General features: G+C 37.4%; 2 protein-coding genes across 2 annotated transcripts; both read right to left on the reverse strand.

Annotated features, from left to right (window-relative positions):
• Positions 1–6,595: 6,595 nt before the first annotated feature.
• LOC137725043 (uncharacterized) lies at positions 6,596–10,363 on the reverse strand. The gene is made up of 4 exons (XM_068463651.1): positions 10,249–10,363; positions 7,431–7,662; positions 7,188–7,273; positions 6,596–7,062 (listed from the first exon to the last, which is right to left on the reverse strand). Exons 1-4 carry the CDS (start codon positions 10,361–10,363, stop codon positions 6,596–6,598), a joined length of 900 nt encoding a protein of 299 aa, XP_068319752.1.
• A 501-nt stretch (positions 10,364–10,864) lies between these two features.
• Positions 10,865–22,256, reverse strand: LOC137726850 (probable DNA helicase MCM9). The gene is made up of 20 exons (XM_068465807.1): positions 22,005–22,256; positions 21,825–21,927; positions 21,629–21,728; positions 21,376–21,514; positions 20,905–20,971; positions 20,342–20,516; positions 18,532–18,631; positions 18,119–18,216; positions 17,915–17,980; positions 17,630–17,722; positions 16,950–17,066; positions 16,416–16,488; positions 15,315–15,381; positions 14,299–14,380; positions 13,843–13,964; positions 13,672–13,739; positions 12,772–12,881; positions 12,634–12,681; positions 12,397–12,549; positions 10,865–11,088 (listed from the first exon to the last, which is right to left on the reverse strand). Exons 1-20 carry the CDS (start codon positions 22,139–22,141, stop codon positions 11,012–11,014), a joined length of 1,995 nt encoding a protein of 664 aa, XP_068321908.1. The 5' UTR covers positions 22,142–22,256; the 3' UTR covers positions 10,865–11,011.
• Positions 22,257–22,884: the final 628 nt, after the last annotated feature.

The raw sequence follows: 22,884 nt of genomic DNA on the forward strand, positions 1-22,884 counted from the left end.
CCAAAAATGACATTGTATGTCGTTGGGCAATCAACCACCAGGAAGTTAGTGGTGATAGTGGTTGTGTAAGGGCCTGTACCAATGGTGAAGGGTAAGTGTATGCTCCTGAAAGGTTTCATAATATCACCAAATAAGCTTATCAGAGGAGAAACCGAGTGATCGAGCAAGTGTTCAGCTACATTAAGTGTTCTAAAAGCTTTTGCAAACATGATATTGACCGACAACCCCGTGTCTACCAGGATTCGTCGTACATCAAAGTTGGCTATATGAACCTCCACGATCAGTGGGCCGTTGTGAGGATAGATGATACCTCTTTCTTCCTCAGGGTAGAAACATATTGGATCCCAGTTAGGCTTTTAATACTTGCCTCCCCTGATCTCTTCCACGTGAAACACTTGATGGCCAAGCCTCAAAGTTCATTCATTGTTTTTCATGGCCCTGTTGGAAGATTCAGATATGGGTGTGCCACCGCTTATGGAATATATCACATTCACTTGGCGTTGGTTGCGGTTATCCCTTGGAGGGTGAAGAATGAATTGATCAATTTTTCCTTCACGTGCCAAAGCTTCAATATGATCACGGAAGGTGATACATTTCTCGCCATCATGGTCATTATACTCGTGGTAACCACAAAACACGCCTGTGTTCTTCGTGGACTTGTAATCTGGCTCCTTCGGCCTTGGCTTCAGTATCAAGTGAGCTATACTGGGGTAAATGGATGTGCATGTGGCGTTCAAAGGTGTGTATGTCTCATACCTCGGGGTAGGACCCTTCTTGACATGTGTTTGACCCACTGCGTTGACTACCTGGAGACGGGCATTAACGTGGCAATATACTTAGTTATCGCGATAATGCCCCTTACTCTTTTTATTAAAATGAGATTGGTGATGATGGAAGTCTTTCCTCTTGCCATCAGAATGATACGCCTATTGACTTGGCGAGGTATTAGGTAGGGCAGAGGGAAGCGTCACTGCCGTTTAGAAGGTTAAGGTCTTCTCATTCGGTTGGATCTGGCTTTCACTCCCCATTTGCTGATAAGGGATGGCTGTAGGGAGTTTCCCTTGATATATCATTGCCTCAGCGAAGGCATGGTTGTAAGCTTGTGTCATCACCTCAGAGTAAGTCTTCCAAGTGTTAGCATTAATCATGTACTTGAAGAAATAGACACGTACACCTGCCGTGAAGGCTTTAAGGGCGGTCTTGTCATTTACCTCTGCGCAACAAGAATACTCATGGCTAAAGCGGCCGATATACTTTCGTAGTGACTCATCCGGCTTCTGGCGAATAGTGTACAAGTCATCTGCGGAATGCAAGTGATCTGTCTAGAAGATGTGTTGAAAGACAAACAATTTCCTCAGTTCCTCAAATGAGTCTACCGTCTCAGGTGGAAGACGGTAATACCAATTCAGAGCTCCGCCAGAGAGGGTAGAGGGGAAGAGAAGCGGTATGCCATGGTGGACTCAAAAAGGTTAAGGTGTTCAATCAGATCCTCCCTTCTAGTGTAGAGTTGTAAGCCAAGCTTCTGCTTTGTCTTTGCTTGGAGGAGGGTGTCGAGGATCCTCCTTATAAGAGGGTCAAGCCTAGGTTGGTTCCAGTCAGGTATTTCGGCCTGACGTTCGGCCTTCAACTTGTTTACTTCCTCAAGGAGTTGTAGGAAAAGAGGGTCCTGAGTGAAGTCAAGTACTGCTGGATCCTTCTTCCGTAAGTTTCCATCTCCTCTTGGAAATAGGAAAGCTTGATCAAGAGCATGAGATTTTTCTTTAGACTCACCGTACTAACTTCCAGGGCGAGCCTGTCGAAATACCCCTGAGTCCCCCGTACTTTCATATTCCTCTAGGACTTGTTGCTCATTCCCTAAATTGGCAGCTGGCTTGGGACATGAGAGGGGATCGAATCTTTCAGAAACCCTTGGGTCACTGACTTTCGAGCTTATGTGGATTGGGTTCTCTTGACGTTGCCTCAGGAAGTCCCGAAGGTCGCAATAAACGGCTTTCGATCCTTCCGCTGCTTCTGCAAAAATGTGTCTTCCTCCACTTCTCCTACTTCAGGTCGAAGCAGTTAAGTCAAGAGAGGTCTCATGTTGATCAACACCTTGATGAGTAACTCGCTTCCCATTAGGCATATCCATGTTGAAGGCAGGTGATCCCCCGTGTTGGGGGGAATCTAGGTGGTTGTTGACTTCCACGGGGGCGATGAGTTCGTGTGTTTGAGTATGCCTAACTTCATGGAACATCCCGAAGAGCTTCTCATATTGCTCTTGGAAGATCTCATTCTTTATCGCTATCTTGTTGTTCTGAGCCTTTAGCTTATCGACTTTAGCCTGAAAAGCAAACTTTTTTTATTCCTTATTTCGTTACTTCGCACTAAGTGCGAAGGGAGTGTCGTTCTGCATGTTGTGGCTCCCTTCGCTCCCCATGTTGGAGAGGGGTGCCTGATCGAAAAAAAGTGTAAGAATGGTGAAAAATAGCTTGACAAAGCTGGAAAGAGTAGGAATAAGTGTGATTCCCACAGACAGCGCCAAATGTTGATGCACAAAATCGACGAGGACTTTGGTATAACAGAAAGTGTCAAGTTTGTGACCTTCGCTAGATTGCTCTGGTCATTAGTGTGGATAAGTATGTAGATAAATAGAGACAAGGAAGCAAACAACACAAGATGTACGTGGTTCACCCAGATTGGCTACGTCCACGAAGTAGAGAAGTTCTCATTTGTTGTGAAGGGTTTACACAAATATATAGGTTCAAGCTCTCTTTTAATGAGTTCTAGTGAATAGTTTAGTACAAATGACATTAGGGATTATTGTGGGAGAATGATCCATTTTTATAGAAGAGAGTTTCTAGCTTTGTTTTAACATTGACACGTGTCGTGTTGTGATTGGCCTCTGATATCGACACGTGTTGCGCTGTGATTGGCATCTGATATCGACATGTGTCGCATTGTGATTGGCCTCCTGGTTGGAGGGAAACTCTTGTGGGCCCTTGACGGTTTACTGTTGACCGGTGCTTCGTAGTTTCGGGATAGGTCAAGTATGGTACAAACACAATGGATTTGTCTGACTTCAATAACTTTAACCTTCTAAAGCTCATGCGCACTGAAAAACTTGGGAGATATGTGTTTAGTCTTATCGCCCTTGATGAATCCTTCCTTCATTTGGGCAACACAAGCTGCATTATCTTCATGAATGACAGTTGGATTGTCTGTCTTCGAAGTTAAACCACATGAATTTCGGATGTGATGGACCATTGATCTTAACCAAGAATGTTCACGACTTGCTTCATGTAAAGCAAGTATTTCTGAATGATTTGAAGATGTAGCAACTAATGTTTGCTTGGCTGAGCGCCATGAGATTGTTGTATCTCCATTCATAAACACATATCCAGTTTGTGAACGGACTTTATGCGGATCAGAGAGAAAACCAGCATTTGCATATCCAACAAGGACCTGGTCATTTGTGGAGTTCTTTGAGTAGAAGAGACCCATGTATGTTGTCCCACGAAGGTATCGCAATACATCTTTGACACCTTTCCAATGGTGCATTGTTGGAGTAGAGCTATATCTTGCTAACAAGTTGACTGAAAAAACTATATCTGGTCTAGTACATTGTGCTAAATATAACAAAGCACCTATTGCACTCAGATATCGTACTTCTGGACTAAGGACCAGCTCATCATCTTCTTTTGGATGGAATAGATCCAAAAAACGAACGACCATTGGTGTGCTGAGTAGATAAGCCTTGTTCATACCAAATCGCTTCAGGATTTTTTCAATATAAGCTGATTGGTGGACCAAAATTCCACTAACACAATGCTCGATCTGCAGGCCGAGATAATATTTTGTTTTCCCAAGGTCATTCATTTCAAATTCGCTTTTCAGATATTCAGCAGTTTTATTGAGCTCTTCAAGAGTTCCTACTAGGCTTATATCATCAACATATACTGCCACTATAGCAAAACCAGAGTTGGATTTCTTAATAAACACACAAGGGCAAATGACATTGTTGATATACCCTTCTTTGATCAAATACTCACTGAGACGATTATACCACATTCGTCCAAATTGTTTCAGCCCATACAATGATCACCTTAATTTGATCGAGAGCATACCTCGTGGTTTGTTACTTGTTTTAGGCAACTTAAGTCCTTCTGGGACTTTCATATATATGTCAATATTTAATTCTCCATATAGATACACGGTGATGACATCCATAAGTTGCATGTTAAGTCTTTCTAAAATCACTAAACTTATTAAGTAACGGAACGTAATTGCATCCATTACAAGAGAGTATGTCTCCGCATAATCAATTCCAGGTCTTTGTGAAAAGCCTTGTGCAACGAGTCATGCTTTATATCATGCAATCTCGTTTTTCTCATTGCGTTTCCTTGGGAATACCCGTTTGTAACCCACAGGGTTTACACCAAACAGGGTTTGGACTACTGGTCAAAAACATTCCGCCTTTCCAAGGAATTTAATTCTGCCTGGATTGCATCTTTCCACTTAGGCCAATCCTGTCTCTGTTTGCATTCATCAACAAAGCGAGGCTCAATATCATCATTTAATATGATTTCAATAGCTACTGTGAATGCGAACATATCATCGATGATTATTTCATTCTGATCCCACATTTCATTTGTACATGCATATTTACTTTCATGTACCTCTGTTTCTTCAGGTACATATGTCTCATCAAAGACATTTTCTTTTTCTGAAAATACAGAATCATGAATTGTGGATATGTCATTCATTTTTTCTTCTTGAATGATCTCTTTTGGATTCAATTGTGCCCTCGTCTTTCTCTTTCGAGGGGCTGAATCTTTTGAACCTGGAGGTCTACCACCCTTCAGGCATGCACCAGATGAATCATTCCCTGCCACTTTATTTTGTCCAACAGAGACATCAATTCTTGCAGGTGCATTTGTAGCTGGTATATGTAATTTTGTCACTTTTATAGCATCATTAAATGAATCTGGCATTTGTGATTAGCAATACTTTGAAGATGAATGATCCTTTTCACTTCATTTTCACATTGAATGCTTCGAGGATCAAAATGAGACAAGGTGGGAACAATCCATGTCAGCTCTTTCCGTTCTTCTAGAACAGTCTTTTCTTTCCCTAACGACGGGAAGACTGTCTCATTAAAGTTACAATCGGCAAAACAAGCTGTAAACATATCACCTGTCAAGGGTTCTAAATATCTAATGATAGATGGTGAATCAAAACCCACATAAATTCCCATTCTACGCTAAGGTCTATTTTAGTGCATTGTGACGGTGCAATAGGTACATAAACAGCACAACAAAAAAACTAGTAAATGTGAAATGTTTTGCTGATGTTCAAACACGAGTTGTGCTGAGGAGTATTGGTGGTTGGCTATAGGTCTCAATCGAACCAATGATGCAACATGTAAGATGGCATGTCCCCATGCAGAGACTGGCAATTTGGATTTCATAAGTAGAATGCAAGCTATTAACTGAAGCCGCTTGATCAATGTTTTTGCTAAACCATTTTGAGTATAGACATGAGGAACGGGGTATTCATCATCGATGCCCAATGTCATGCAATAATCATCAAAGGTTTAAGACATAAATTCACCAGTGTTATCAAGTTGGTTTGACTTAATGGGGTAATCTGGGAATTGTGCTCGTAACTTAATTATCTAAGCAAGAAGTCTCGCAAAAGCTACATTCCGAGTAGATAAGAGACAAACATGTGACCATCAGGTAGATGCATCAACCAAAACTATAAAATATCGGAATGGTCCACATGATGGTTGAATAGGTCCACAAATATCTTTTTGAATTCTTTGCAGAAATGATGGGGATTCAGCATCAACCTTTAGTTGTGATGGTCTAATTACCAACTTCCCTTGAGAATAAGCCTTGTAAGGGTTATCATTTGAGATAGCAATGTGTCTGCTCACTAATGGATGTCCATTAGAGTTGGTAATGATCTTACGCATCATGGTAGATCCTAGATGACCCAGACAGTCATGCCAAAGCATGTAAACTTTTGAATCAATGAACTTCTGGTTCATGACAGTATGTGATTCAACTGTCTTTATGTATGTATAATACAATCCATTCGACAAACCATGCAACTTCTCCAATATACGCTTCTGGGTATCATTAGAGGTAATGCGCAGATACTCCACATTTTTTGCACTTTTCGTTTCAATGTGGTATCCATTTAAACGTATGTCTTTGAAACTCAACAAATTTCGAGTAAATCGAGCAGCGTACAACGCATTCTGTATGGACAATATTGTTCCATTTGGTAACATAATCTGAGATTTCCATGAGCCTTCAATTACATCTGAATGTCCTGATATTGTTGTTACCCTTACTTTTGTAAGCATTAATCTTGAGAAATACTTTCGATATCGAACTATTGTATGCGTTGTTGCCCAGTTTGCAAGACAAATATCTTCGTCATTTCTCATGTTTTGAGAATGACCATAGTTTTTATCCATGTTCTCTGAGTAAAAGAATCAGAGTTAAAAGCAAGTTATAACAAGAAATTTACATGTCACTTTTATTGAATCTGAAATGCTTTTAAACTACAAGTTCAGCATAATAAAAGTACATCAAACATCAATGATTCAATCGGACCGGTATACTTCATTTCCCTTCTCCATAGTAAAGTCTGAAACATCTAGGTGAGTTGTGTTCAGTTGTCCTGATAAGTCGCACACTGGATCAGGTATATCCATTGGTCTAGCCTGGTCGAGGAAATTAGTCTCGACACCTTTCTCCTTGAAGGAGGCTTGATACAGATCCACCAGATGTTTTGGGGTACGACAAGTACACGCCCAATGCCCATTGCCGCCACACCTATGGCAGGCTTTATTAGAGTTCCTGGGAGTATTGTTTATATGAGCTTTGCCTTTGTGGCGATTCACATTTTTGAAGATCAGGCCTGAATTATGCCTCGGAACCTGGTTGTGAAACTGAACTCCATGGTTCTTGCCCTTCCTATTCCACTGACCTCGCTTGTAGCCACGTCCTAGTTTATGATTATCACAACCAGAGGATGTGGCGTTCACTTCGAGGGAAGCAGCATTCACTTCTAGGAATGGTGCAGATCCAGTAGGTCAGGAATTATGGTTTTTCATCAGGAGCTCATTGTTTTATTCAACTACCAGGAGCACAGATATCAGCTGGTTATATTCAATGTAGCCTCGTGCTCTATACTGTTGCTGGAGGAGCACATTAGAGGTATGAAATATGCTGAAAGTTTTTTCCAGCATATCTTCCTCAGTAATGGTATCCCCACAAAGCTTCATCTGAGAGGTAATTCTGAACAACGCAGAATAGTACTCAGCCGCTGACTTGAAATCTTGGATCCTTAGGTGAGTCTACCCATAGCGAGCTCTTGGAAGAATCACCATTGTATGGTGATTGTATCTATTTCTTAAAGCCTTCTAGAGAGCTAACGGATCTTCAACCGTTACGTACTTGCTCTTTAGTGCCTCATCAAGATGGCGGCGAATAAAGATCATGGCCTTCACCCAATCTTGAGAGGATGAGTTGTTCTCTTCCCTGATGGTATCTCCAAGATTCCCTGCTTCTAGATGGATCTTGGTATCCAGTACCCAAGTAAGGTAATTCTTCCAGGTAATGTCCAGGGCAGCATAATCAAGTTTCGCCAAGTTCACCGTTTTCTTTGCTGAAAGAAAATGAGATGTGTAAGAACTTGCAATAATATGTATTCCTGGAGGAATATAATGTTAGAACTTCTTACAAAATTTTCATTTTGATCTTCAGGCCAAAATGATAAGCACTTGAAACTTCTGGCACGAGATTTTCAAGGTAAATGAGGAGGGCGATTGTACCGCACCATTCTCATTGAAATAATGTAACATAGAATGAGTGATTATTCCGCACCACTCAAGTAGCAGGAAAATTTAAATACGCAGAGCAGGATGGGCGATTATACCGCACCACCTAAAATTGCAATGAAATTAAACAGCAGACAAATTTAAATATGCAGGGTAGGGTAGGCGATTATACCGTTCCACCTAAAATTTGCAGTAAAATTAGATCTGCAGTCCAAGATAGGCGATGATACCGCACCATCTTGAATCGCAATAAGAATAAATTTGCAATTCAAGATGGGCGATTATACCGCACCATCTTGGATTGTAGTAAAATTAACATAAATAAATATTGGGTTAGTAATCAATCTCTACACCAAACAAAAAATCAAAGATATATGTAACTATTAGGTTAAGAAGCAGGCATGGAGCAAACAGTTCGTCGCGAGGGTATACCGCGCAGTTGAGGCAGAGGAAGAAGATGAACAGTAAAAACTTTCTTTCGTTCGGCGAAGAGAAATGAGAGAATGATTATATTTTAGAGACTCGTGCTGATAACGTGTTATAAATATGTAAAAGTTAAAGAGATAACCTTTACTAAGGACAGGAGCGAGACAGATGTAAAATATCACACTGTAATGATAACTCAAGTGAATGACAAATAAAAATGGGAGGAATGGATAATGTTATTGATCTTTTTTTTCTTTATGTTTTCTGTCTCTCGAAAGCATATGGAGCGCTCTATTTATAGAGCAGCTCCGATCAAACATATTAATTATACATTTGAAATTTACAACACAACTTTTGAATTTGCATCCCCAAAGTCAATTTCGATTTGCATGGGCATTGAAAAATTCTGCCAAAGTATTGTGGGCATTCACTACCCACCAACATTTTCAACACTATGAATATTGTAACCTTTTACACGTAGATGCATTATTGGATTTTTTTTATTTATTTTTATTTTCCTTATTTTCTATGAATAGAGTTGAGTAAATCAAATTAAAATAATAGGCATGATTTTAGAGGAAAAGAAAAATGTGTGTCTATTATTTTCCTCTTCTATAACAAGGATGTTAAACTCAATTGATAATGTTTTTCATTTGTTTATCTTAACAAATAATTTTTTTTTTTTAAATACATAGGGTATCCCACCACACATTGATGATATTAATCACCATCTCATGCAGCCTTAATACGGTGGGTGTAAAGTTTTATCCAAGCAAATTAAGAAGAAAATATGCAAAAGAGATGACATTGTAAGACCAAGTGACTAATATCGGTGTGGTGTTAGACCAAGACTCCAAAAAGCTTGCCCTGCATGCCTATGATCCTCAAGGGACAGATGTGTTAGGGTCATCAGACCATCTCTAAAGGAAATGTTAAATTATAAGAATCAAATTACAATTGATGGCTGATGTGACAACTTGAAGTTTTATGTCAAATTTTATACTTCCCAAACAAAATTGTCAAATGTTATTTTTATTTATTTAAATAGAGCTTTAAATTATTGTAATTATAATAAATGATGAAACAAAATTTGTATTGGTTGAAATGTTAATGAAATAAGGGATCCACCATTAAAATAAATTAAAAATAAATTGACATTAATATCAAATTTGACTTTTAATCACAAAGCCTTCAAGCCTAGTTAGTAAATAACACTTCTATTAAATAAACTTTTGATATCAAATATATACGGTGACATTTCACATGAGATTTTGATATCTCATTTGAAGACTCTCAACCACTTATCTCGAGAGAGGGATGACAATTGCTTGTGACCCAAGTAGTCTGTTAGAGAGCTTGGAAAGTAATTTCCGACTGGGGCTTAGGACATGATACTTATGGGCTTTCACGATTCTTTAACATGCTGGTTTAGTAGGCCCATTTAAGAAATGTGGTATGCTCACACCGTCAAGGGTATTTGTGCCATATTGAGCTATGATATGGTCTAGTCTAATTGGTCGTTGTTTATTTATGTCTTGACAAATGCCCTCACATTTCCTTCTGTTTGAGTAGGAGATGCTATACGGAGATAAAATAACTTCCTTTATATTGCATAACATCATGTCACTTAATTTAGCTCCGCCTCTGTCGAATTAAGTAACCCCAGATGGAAACTTCGTCGAGAATCATTTACAAAGTCACTTGTTCATGATTTAATACAGAAGCCCAACTTTCCCTTCAGCATGAAAAAACCTTCCACCGTTAACGTACTTCACTACAACTTATAAGCAGAGGTGCCTTGCATAAGCAAACAGAACACAAGGAAAAGTGTAGTTGTATAAGAACAAATGAATCGATTAAATTATCACATTTATCTTTACAATGCCAACATTTCACTCCTCTTCTCAACAGTTTAGCATGTAATGGATAATGTAAAGAGAGAGCATGTCAAATCTCCGGTCCAAAACAATAAAATCCGGCTAAAGTACCGGAATAAAGTCCCGAAAACAAGCAAGGAGAAGATGAAGCATGACTCGAAGGTGGTACATTGGTATAGAAACCCTGAAAATGTTCATCTGGTGCAATGACAAATGTTGATTTCATGAGAGAGCACCACATAACAGATGAACTACTCAATTAATCGTTGCGGTAAATCCAAGTATATTAGAGAAAAGCAGGGTAGAAGTTTCACATTTTGAAACGGTGCAAGTATCCAAGTACAGGTAATGGCTCAGAAACACTAACATAATAAAACCGTGGATTCCTAACGATAAATCTTCTCTACGACATTGAATATTACAGAGAATAAAAAGAAGAAGCTCAGTAAACTTCTATAAAGCATAATCTGCGATTGTGAAGATCGGAAACTTGAATGCCTTTTCAAGTTAAGAGTCTTATTCTACTTCACACACCCATTGCACAATGTACATTTGGCATATACAATCGAAATGAACATTAAAAACAGGGTAACAGTAGTTTACATGAACTTATGAATGAATGGACAACATCCGCACTAACAACTAGAACACTCACATCATCAAACTTAAGTGTAAACGCATAGCGAAGTTCATACAACCAAGAGACCAACATCGAAAATTTACCCATAACAATAGTATTACTTGTTAATGAATGTCATTTATAATGTAACCAGTATAAAAACTTTAAAAACTGCATAATTGTTCCATAGATAAGCAGACAACATATTAAATTGTCCTCTGTACAAAGGCTGTCGATACATCTCACCTGCAATAATCATTGCATGCTATTTGTGTCTGGGAGCTCGTCGAATGATCTTAGCTTCTCAAGGATCAGCCTTTCTTGCTTGGCGTCTATTTGATGTGTCAAGAGATGAACATTATCTTTGGGTAAATGCATAATAAAACTCTTAAATGTGCAAATAACTAATAGAGAATTTGATTTTTCATTCTTCTGAATGCACTTATAGAGCACATAAATCCAACAATATGATGACCTTAGGAAAAATTTACTGTATAATGCATACATAAGAATCTTAGGAAAAAATTAGTCACACAAACTCTAATCACGTCCATGTTGACTGCCAACTTTCCAGCTATTTTTAATTACTCTATACACCAAACCAGTAACAAATTCTATAATACAGCTTTCATACATTTGACTTTCATTGTACAGTTCAAAACCATTAAGAATCTATAAAATTGACTTCAAATGTTACTTTTACGAAATAGATCTCTGTTCAGATGAATCACCTGGAGGAAACGAACACTGACTAATGCCCAAACACACTAGTAGACAGATAATTAATGGTGAAGATAGTGAAAGTGATCTCCACAAAAAACAGGACTACATATATAATTTTTTGAGTCATACGCACCACTCTACTCAGTTCGCTTTTTCAGGGCATACCAAATAGAGGTATTCATCAATTCACCCCCTGAACTTGTGACCATTGGCCAATTTCCCCCCTCAACTTTAATTTTGGCCAATTCCTCCCCCCCCCCCCCCCCCCCAAAAAAAAACTCTCATAATTAGTCAATTTGCACCCTACTGTTAATTTGTTTAATTTTTCATCTATTCTTCCATTAAGTAGGAATCTGCATGACTGCCTTTGAAGGGCAAAAAAAGTCAATTTGCACCCTATTGTCTGTCATTTTCTGTTAAGTAGGTTTCCCTACACCTTACTAGAGGTAGACAAGGCCAATGGAGGAGGCGACGGGGTGTGGGCAACTGCAAACTGCAAAAGCAGCATATCAAATGGACTGGGCTGCAAACAGCGGAGGAGGGAGGCGTTGGCGGCAGTCACGGGCTCGTCTTGAAAAAAAAGGAAGAAGAAGAGAAAGTTCGAAGAAAAGGAAGAAGAAAGAAGGTGTAGGGAAAATGACTTTTTTTCCCTTTAAAGGCAGTCATGCATCACCTTAAGAATAGATGGAAAATTAAAAAAATTAACAGTAGGGTGCAAATTGACTAATTATGAGAGTTAAGGGGGGAAATTGGCCAAAATTCAAGTTGAGGGGGGAAATTGGCCAATCCTTACAAGTTCAGGGGGTAAATTGATGAATTATCTGCTTCACAACAGTTTAGCATGCATGTATAAGTAAATATGCAAGGGCATAACTTAAGAAAAGATAAATACATGCAGAAATGACTGGCAAGGATACATTCTAGATCGGGGTTTTCAGCGAAATTTGAATGCAGAGCATTTCCAACACTGTCTACTATGGCCGAGGTAGTCATGGATGATTCAATGCATAAAATGGCTGTTATGGCATCTAACCGTGTAACCTCATTTCTGAACATCAGTCTTGCGTGTGCTGCAATATAGGCCAAGTCAATATCTTGGGGAATGAAGCAGGAGATTCACTTAAGAGAATAGTTCCATAAAGAAAACAATGTACCTTGAGCTAGGCGTATCAAACTTTCAAGCATGCGCACAGTTGTCCTAGCTGAATCACAAAAGACAGTGCAATTAATTAGATAGAAGTATAGAACAACAAAAGACAGACTTAATAAAGGAAATTTACTTCAGGTGGAACCTGCATTGCCGGTTGCAGACCTTCTTTGCAGTTGATAATAGTTTGAGATCACCATCTCAGCCTCTTTTGTGAGGACTGGTCTGAAGTACCCTTTTACAAAGTGAATATATCTGCAAGATTTCCACCAAAACTTGAAACTCTCTCTCAAAAAAAATATGTATATAAAATTTGATCCAAGGATTGCACAAAAATTTACTTCAAACGAAAGCGTAACACAAGAGATTACATTTTCAGTTACCGTACACAATAAGGTCAATTTCGTCTAGCAAGTTGTAACCCACTTGTTTTCAAGTTTCAACCCAGTCTGTTGTCGTGATTACTTATTTAGAATGCATACTTGAAATTAGTATTTTAAAGAGTGGTAGCCAACTGAGCGTAAGTAGTTGAATTGGTCACACTTCCGATTCTTCTTCAAGCTATTGCCATTCTTTTCCCTTTAATTAATTCTCATGAAAGTGTGGACTCCTTACAGCTCACCACTACGAGAAGTTTCTACATTTTTTTTCATTGGTTTTTTTATACTAACTAGTAAAATCCCAAATCTGCTTTGCAGACTCAGATTTGAAACTTGTCCCCCCACCAAACCCAATAATCTTTGGAAGGTAGGTAGGGTACCTTGACGAATTGAGCCCCAGATGGCATGGGAGTAAACTACAGGTCTGACAACTCGACTAACCCCTCAATGGTAGTTTCTACTAGTTACTTGTACAAATAACAAACATACTAAACCAGAAAAATGATTTTCTGAAACATTGGCCAAGCCTAATCCAACCTCATTCCCCACCCTTGGGCACCACTTGGGCTTACCCAGAAAAACGAATTTATACATAGACAACTATTTGGGTACAAGAAAAATCAGGATTTTAGGTGACTTTTCTTCAACTAAAGAAAACATTTTACCTACGCAGCATCGAAAATGGCCAGATGTTTGCTAAATCTTCCTCATGGTTTCCTTTGTCTGGTTCTCCCTGCAGTTGGTAAATCAAGAAAGAGGGACAAGGTCATCATTAGATTCATCCAATTATCCACATGACAACAGGTGCAAGTTACATGAGTTTACGAGCTGATTACCTCAGAAAGAATGTGAGATGACACAACCCCATCCCATTCAGGATTCTTTGTATCCAAGAGTACAAGGACTATATCAAATCTGCTCAATAAGGGACCAGACAGTGCCGTATTGATTGACAGCGCTGACAAACGAAAAATAAAATTAAGGATCAGCTAAGTGACTAGTATTTTCAACCAAAAAACGTTACAGGCTAAAATTTAAGAATATCGATAATGATTACTGTCAAATATTCCCTAAGTGATTCAAAAAATAAAATGTTTCTAGCCTCCGCCCCCCCCCCCCCCCCAAACTTGGGCAATCAAGAAATAGAATCTCGAAAAATATATCTCTAACTAACAATATTGCTTGCACCTGATGTCTCGAGATCAATTTCCCTCTCCCACATTATTGATTGTATAAAAAAATAAAAATAAATAAAGTGAAAAAAAACAATATCTTCTGAATGTAAGCAATACATTGATCAGGATCATACTGTCCCTTGGGATTTGTTGCACCAAAAACGATTGTTTTAGTACTGAGAGTTGTCACAAGACCAGCCTAGAGAGAGGTACATCAATAGTCAGTTTTGGGAGGACACACAATAAAAAGTTATATAAAACACAAATTATAAATAAAAAAATCAATAATAGTAAAGGGAATTTTGTAAAGGATTTGGAACATGTACTTTACAGGGAAGAGAGGTAAGAATATAGAAATAGAACACATGAAAACAGCTAAGGCAATCCAATAACTGAGATCATAATAGCATCTATACTAAAGGGCGACCCCAAAACGGGAGCGGGGGTGGATGTCTATTGTACGCAGCCTTACCCTTGCTTTGCAAAGAGGTTGTTTCCACGACTCAAACCCGTGACCTTTCAATCACAAAGGAACAACCTTTCCATTGCACCAAGGCTCGCCCTCAATAGCATCTTTACTAGCAAATTTAAATAAATTTTACCCTAACTGCTTATCCTCTTCTACCATGATGTTTCTCAGAAATGCATTACACGCAGATAATTCATCAGACAAACAGATTTCCTCTTTTGAATTTTTGAAAAAAAAACACAGAAGATTCAAGAGCAACAGTGAAAAGGACCATGATAATGACAGAGAGGAACAGGCTTAGTGATGTCCTAAGAGTAAATGAAATTTGTACTTCATTGCCCTAGGTGGGAGCCAAATGTACAAGGCCAACCTCATGCTTAATCAAGTCTGCACCGAGACTGGGACCATCAGAAGCTCTAGGTCTACTGAGGCCTCACCTATATAAGTTAAAGTGACCTTAAAGATGGCTTGAAAGTAAACTTATGCGTAACCCAAGTGTGTATGTCCATGTTGCTAATCTTAACAAAAAGCATGTTGAGAACACTCTTAAATCTTGCCCGATTTTGACTTAATTACAAACTAAATGCGTCTTACACAGTTTCGAATTCCCCATAAGGACGACATACATTCCAACTATTTATAGAACATAATCTAGGATGTTTACCTTTGCAACACTTATAGTCTGCTGCTCCATTGCTTCATGTATGGTTGCCCTATCATGTTCTCTCATGCTGCCAAAGCAGAATTAACTTGATATCATATGCCAAGAAGCAAGGAAATAACATCTTCAAGATCAACCATTAAAGTTAAAGTTTGTATTAAGCAAATGTCTAGACTTTGTCAGAAAAAAAAAAACTAAAAATACTTGAAAAGAGAGATCATAATCCCCATTCCTATTAATTTTTTTTTTTTTTTTTTAAACCTGCATCCCGAGTACATAAAGAGTGTAGTACAAATGCATATGTCAATTCCCACTGAATTATCATTGAAGGGAATACAGGAGAAGGAACTAGGAATCTAAGATTAGAAATTTTCTATTTATCCATTGTGAAGTGACAGAGTTGCTTCCCTAACTAGGTTTTGTATTTAAATTAAAATATAAAAGAGAACTTCTCAGCAAAAGCATGATAAATATTTTTTATTTATAAGAAATGAAATTTTAATGCAAACGACAATAGAATTTCAAAAAGTGGACAAGATGTCCACTAGTAAAACAGAAAGCACAAGCCAAGTTCCATCCCCAGGATTTAAATTATGACAATATGCATCTTGGTTTGAAGAAAACCAAATACCCTCACCTTGAATTAGCATTAATTTCAACTGTTTCGCTCAATGAATCCTTATCAGTTCTACCCTTTCCATTATTGGCCTAGCCAGAATTTTTCTCCTTTTTTTTTACAAGATATTGACACCGCTTCCTCAACAACACCCAAGTGTATGATAATAAATCCAACAAAATGAATGGCTCAAATAGATAGAATTAACCTCTATCTAAGAATAAGTACATTTGAATATTGAAGTGGAGACACCTTATTCTATATGAATCATCATACATATTTGTCTGTCAAGCACACATAGCAATTATGATGGCCGGCGACTCAACATAGTGATATTATTATCAGCAATGAATTATTAATGACAAACAATCATGGCATGGTAACTTCATAACTGATAAGTTCATAATATATGAATCATGTATGCCAATTTGAATGCATGATCAAAACAACTAGAAGGAAATGTTCCACAAAGCCATCAAAGAACATGCCTGTCAAATTCATCTATACAACAAAGCCCTCCATCTGCCAAAACAAGGGCTCCAGCTTCCAGCATCCATTCCCCTAGATATTCCATAAACATTGTTAATCCTTTTACTCTAATCTTGGACCAAACAAAGAAAGCAAAGCAAAATAGTGCTTCTCAACATAATGATGTAAGTTAGAATATTCTTGTTTCTTCTCAAAAATAAAAGTAAAAGTAAATTCATGCTTAGAAGAGATCTAGAGGAGTCCAAAACAAATCTTTCTATTTTTATTTTATAAGAAAGATACTTTATCAAAAAAGAACTTAACAGTATAGGGGAAAAGTTGTCCAGTAGTATACCTAGTCATTTCAAATGAGGCAGCAAAACTAAGCAACAACGGAGATGGACAAACAAAAACTAGCCCCGAAATGACCTGACCCATTTAGAGGCCCTTAGTAATTTTTTTTTCTTGTTCACTATACCTTTAACCTATGTGAGCCACATGAACTTTTCTCTTTAGAATAAACAGCTATACAATTCAACTAGAGATATGCATACCTCCATCCTTGACTGCAGTGACCGTTAATCCAGCACTAGTGCTTCCTAATCCGGTTGTTATAACAGATCGGTTACTCAACTTTGCAGCAAACTTCAAGAACTGAGATTTTCCTGTACCTGAGAGTTTTAACTACTAATGGTTACATATAGTCCATGATCTAATTCAAAGTCTAAAGGTTGGTCATGATCCAAAGTATTCTGTAAATAGAACGGACTTCGGTAGGAAGTGTCTGCATGTTCAACATGCTTGCATGTGCTCTTGTGTGTGTATTATAGTCTATGTTGGCTGAGATTTTCTGAATTTTGGGATACTATCTTAACTATTTTCAAAAGTCTACTTAAAAACATCAATCAACTAAAAGTCTGCAATAGAGTCCCGTTCTCTTGGTCACCTGCCTTTGGATTTGATATCAGCCGGGAGAATAAATGGATGGGCTTTTATGTTTTAATCTTGATATCAAATCCTAAGGTAAGTGACAAGGCATTTTGTGGTCATCTAGTGACCAAGAGAACGTTTCTGTTGCAATACATAGCTCGACTTTAGAATACACTAATTGAAAAAGTACATGCTTGATATGTGTTGAACCAAAAATGTATTAAAAAATGGCTAGATGTAGGTGACAGTGTAATATTCAGGTCTGAAACCCGCTAAAATGATAAAGAAATATTAGAAAAATAACCTGGATCACCAACCAAAAGCAAATGAGACTCTCCTCGAACCTTCGTCCCAGAAACATCCACATGTTGCACACCTCCAATAAGTGTTAATGCCACTAGTTTGAACAAAGAAAATGTGAATAAAATTAGGAAAATAGAAAGAAATGGATCATAAACTTAAAGGTAGAATAAAGGAAAAGGACAACCAGCCAGATCAGTTTACTTTCTTTGACACACCTAAACCTCCAAATCAGTACTTCTGAATGCTATTAGTAAATAGATTGAACAAGATGTGGATGTCCACATACCTGCAAGCTTTACAGTAAAGAGTCCAAATACTTGTGGGCAAATACCTCGTAGAATGGCATTCCTCCCTGTTTAATTCTCAAAAGAAAAAAAATGAAAAGTTATACTGGAAAACTCACGTTCACATCATAATATTATATACAAAGAGAAGTTCATAAAATACACCCTCTTGTAAAATAGATATTTGTGAATCAATGACTTTTTACCTTTCAAAGGGGTATCCTTGAAGTCTGACCAGAACTGCTTAAATTTCACTATAGCATCATCAGGTATATCAATTTCCGACTTTAGCGCATTAGTTCTCCTAAATAAGTAACAAACAGATATAAGGAAGAAAAACCAATACTAAGTGTTTCTGTATCCACCAGATTATACTTTTAAACAGTGAAGCTGCCAAGGCAGTTAATTATCCGTAAATTTGAAAATCCACAATCTGAGCCATATGACTGTGTCATCTCTCTTTTGGAAGGGTGGGACTGTAATCGATAGAAGCAGTAGTGAGCATTTTTCGGTAACTGATATCCATTTCAATTACACAAACACACGATGGTTTCCAAATATTACATATAGTACTATCAGATCAATTGATGATATAAATTCAACAAATTATCAAATTTACCTAATATAATTAGCAATTAATATAGGATCGAGGTCACAGCGCACATCTTTTAAGTCTGGAGACCACTTTGCAGTTAATATCCCAGTAACAATAACACCATCTGTGTCAACAATTAATTAGTCATTTTCACCGCTGCACAAAATAATTAGGTAAAACAGACGTGTATTACACATATTCTACAGCAAGAAAAGAAAAATATGCATTTATGCATCGAAAGCAGGAGAATTAAGAATGATAATTGAGAAATAGATGCTATATAACAATGCACAAAAGAAAATTATGCAGGCACAATTTAACATGCAAACCACCATATATTCCAAGAGGTGGTCCAAATCGCCATAAAAGCAACTTTACTAATAGAAATGGTTATTAAGGTCAAGCATGAAGTTTGTGCCATCTTTGGTCAAGTTGACACAAAAACATACTGCTGCCCCAATTTTTATCTTCGAAGAAAAGGACTATAAATTATACAAAGTTTTGTTTGGTCTGACTGAATCAGTTTGGTAGGACTCAAGTGACAAGCAACCTAATGCAGAAATATTTTTGTTAATCGGTATTTAAGAAGTTCAAGGACCTCAGTCCACCCAGAGTCCAAAAGTCGTACTGAAATAATCATAGTATTTTATAAAGTTCAATTTACCTTAACAGTCTGAAGATTCATAGGTTTTTTCTCATGGAGTTTGCAAAATAGGTTATTTATAAGCCATCTTTCAGTCCAAGATTTTTTTTCTTCACAAACAAATAAAACTAACATTTATGTGAGAAGAAATAACAGAGTAAGGAGAAATACGCATAAGAAGCGTGAAAATTATTCCATAGGAAATATGTAAAGGTTTCATGTTCTAGATACCAAACTTATTTTCTTCTGGTTTTTCGAGTACAAAGTTAAGAATCCCCTTCACCCAACACACATATTTGAACTTTGTTTCATTACTCTAAAAGGCAGAGCAATAGCTTAAATGGATTACCCCGGAATTATTCAAACAGGCCAAGTGAAATGGTGCCACTCATTCCTTTATGTAAGCCTTGATGCTTTTGGTAGAGATAAGGAGGCAAGAGTGTTGCAGGGTTGCTGCAGGATGGCTGCTTTTGGGGCATTATAGATAAGTGGGTGGGGGTAGAAGATCTTTGGAGAGGGTGATATTTTCGTCCTTCTATGGGCTTCAGTTCATCTGAGCCCAGAGATTTAATATTGTCTTCTATTTTTCAAAACTGGAATGCTGGTTAACTTGGTCGTTGTAGTTTTTGGTTGTAACTCTTGTAGTTGTAATCAGTTTTCAGTTGTTCTTTGTATACAGATGGACTTCTTGTTCACTCTCTTAAATGTACTTTTGGTTACCTTATGAAATTTGCTATGTCAAAACAAAATGTCAGCCAAAAGATACATTAATCCTTGTAGTTCGCATTTAGGATGTAATGAAGCACTAAAAATGATCATTTTTTCATGTTTTTTTTCTAAGGGATCACCGGAAGAATTTGACACTGTTGTACATTAAGGTGGTCACTGTTGCATTAAAAACAGAAAATCAAACATGAAAAGGTGAATATAGCTTTGGATTTGAATTGCCCTAAATGCAAAATACAAGGGTATAATAGAATATTTTTAAACTAGAGGTCAAAATAAAAAATCCTAGCAAACACAAAGACAAAAGTGATACTTCTTTTCAATAATAAAACAGGAACAATTTTTAAGCTGAAATGAAGTTTCCAGTTCAAAATAAATTTGGAAACAGTGACATCAGAAGGTAAATTATTAAAAAACAGAAATGGAAAAATGAAAAACAAAAAAACAGATCACAGGATATGGTACCTCCAGCTTTAACGATATCAACAAGATCGTCCTTTAAAATGACAGGGATTGAACGAGGAATTGCCCCAACACCCAATACATGTGTACTCTCCTGGATTTTGATTTCCTGATAATCATGGCATGTAATAGAACCTTCCAAATGCGTGAACTTGTTGCCTTCACAGGGCTTAGACCTCTGTCATCAGAAAAACAGATCAGATGTCAAACTCTAAAAGCATACTTATTTCAAAGAGACTGACTCTTAAAATATTTCCAATCAATTAAGTGAGATAAAATACAAAGTCTCCTCAACAAATGCTAATCCAAACAGTGTCAAAGCCCACACTATACCACTTGAGCTAAAGCACAAGAATAAATACAGTAAGCTACAAGAATTCTATATCACGAAAATCAATTATCTAGATGACTGTTAATCTATTAAAAGTAAAATCTAATATCTTTCATATGTATTCGCATGACCTCATTTGATAGTTTCTAGTGCTAACTACTTCTTCAAAGTAGTCTCTGGACTTTCTTGATAATAAATATCAAATGACATTGTTAGACAATCTGAATTGGATTACCTGAGAAGGGCAATATGATGGTAGTTTTATGGAGTTTCTCGATTCCAGTTCGGGATAAACCAGGAATCTGCAGACAAACATAGTAATTCAACATAAAAAGGATTTTATACCAACATAAATAGGCATAATATGAACAGGTGTATGTGTTCTCATATATTTTCCCAGTAAATCAGGTAATAAAGAATTTCTTCTCGACATAAAAGAACCAATATACCACATGAATTCACAAAACAAGATTATAGTTATTACTCTATTTTATTCTGATATCATTTGGAAACAAAAAATGGTGAACAGATGCAAAATTTATAATTGACAATCCGTAGTGTATTTTTAAAAAGTTATAGTACAATAGCAATGCCTTATTAAGGCCCGAATTCCTTGTGCTAGTCAAGAATTCTTAAGCACAAAATCTCAAATATCATCCACAAGCACAGATGGCTAGTAAAAGTTTGGTGAAAAAAAAAAACTCACTCGTGCTTGCATTTCTGACACATATACTTCCTCTCTCCTTCATACATCTTGATTGCTCCAGACCGAATCACCGTCCCTTTAAGGGTGAGCAGAATCCCTCTATGCTTAACTCTCACACGGCCAATGCTCGGAAAGGTCTCTACTTTTACACACCCAAATATAGACATCAACCAACTATTTATGACAAAACTACGAATAATCAGTTGAAAGAAATGGCTACAAATAAATATAGTGATCTTAAATAGAAACAAACCAGGGCATTCGAGCGGCGAACCACTGATATCAATCCGGACATGAATGAATTCCTTCTTTATCCCTTTATCAAAACCATCCAAATCCCTCAATGTGACTTTCTACACACAATGCCACATAACCCACATCAAATTCCACCATCCAAACAAGCTTTGTTCAATAAATTAAGCTTTTAAACACAAAATTTACACACATACATGAGCCCAAAGAGCGGCCTCATCGAAAAAGCGCAAGTACTCAATGGGTTGAGAGAAAACGAGATGCGAAAGCGGAGGATCGGCATCCATAAGCTCTGCAAAACTAAGAAAGAAAGCACAGAGAATATAGAAGTTCAAAAATAATGGAAGTAAAATGGGTTTAATGGGGGAATGGGGTACCTGACGTAGAGAGGGTAATGAAGCTTGGGGTCTTGGGAAAGAGCGATGGCGCGAAGCTGGTCTGAGTGGTGGCGTATGAGAAAGGCCGCCAAGTCTTTGACGTGAGCGGGCTGTTCATCCGTTGCCGCCGAGTCCATGAGTAACACTGCAACTAGACTAGTGTTTAAACTATCGGCCACGAAATTGTACTGCGAACCAGAAAATTACACGGAAGATATGAAAGAAATTGCCGGATTTCAGACTCCCTCCAACTGCAAGCAACTAGCGAAGAAGACGAAGAATAAAAGGAGGAGCTGTGCCTATTTTTCCTTTTGAATCTCTTGCCTGAAACGGTGCCCGCCAAACACTGTCCCACCCACCCGACAGAACCCAATAGCACCCAACCGAAATTGGTCGGGTCAAGTTTTTTTAAGAAACGGTACAATCTCTATTAATTAATAAAACACTCATTGTCAACTAAAATTCTATGAAATTATCAGTTTAATTATCTAATTAAAACAGAACATAAATAAGAAATATGGGGCAGAAATGTAATTTCACACAACAAAATTTTGCGGTTTTTTTCAAAAACTCACCTACATGTAATCCTAACATATTTCTAATTAAAAAAATAAAAAATAAAAAAAAATAAAAAACTTCTCACCCACCACATTCTCTATTGTTGAAGATTGAGATAATCAGGAATGAGACTTCGGCTCTATAGGAAAGTATCTTTGTATTAAATTAGTTTCTTGTTTCATAAGTCAACTTGTAATTACCTAGTTTAGCACTTGGCTTGTATATATAGTTGGAGTTGTATACCTTTTCTGAATAAGAAAATATGAAAACTATTATTCAAACCCTATTGGTTTTTCTACATGGTACCAGAGAGATAATCTTG

Source organism: Pyrus communis, chromosome 2 (genome assembly GCF_963583255.1).
Source record: "Pyrus communis chromosome 2, drPyrComm1.1, whole genome shotgun sequence".
Classification (NCBI taxonomy): Eukaryota; Viridiplantae; Streptophyta; class Magnoliopsida; order Rosales; family Rosaceae; genus Pyrus; species Pyrus communis.

Excerpts from the sequence above, each read along its gene's own strand:
- LOC137725043 (XM_068463651.1), bottom strand. The coding sequence starts at position 10,363 with ATGAAATCAACATTTGTCATTGCACCAGATGAACATTTTCAGGGTTTC. Across the intron at positions 7,663-10,248 it reads GTTTTCGGGACTTTATTCCG|CAAAGAAAACGGTGAACTTG; the intron begins GTACTTTAGCCG and ends ATTTTCTTTCAG. Across the intron at positions 7,274-7,430 it reads TACGTAACGGTTGAAGATCC|CTTTGTGGGGATACCATTAC; the intron begins GTTAGCTCTCTA and ends TCTCAGATGAAG.
- LOC137726850 (XM_068465807.1), bottom strand. The coding sequence starts at position 22,141 with ATGGACTCGGCGGCAACGGATGAACAGCCCGCTCACGTCAAAGACTTG. Across the intron at positions 15,382-16,415 it reads TGTATAGATGAATTTGACAG|CATGAGAGAACATGATAGGG; the intron begins GCATGTTCTTTG and ends CTGCTTTGGCAG. Across the intron at positions 12,550-12,633 it reads TTTGATACGCCTAGCTCAAG|CACACGCAAGACTGATGTTC; the intron begins GTACATTGTTTT and ends CCTATATTGCAG.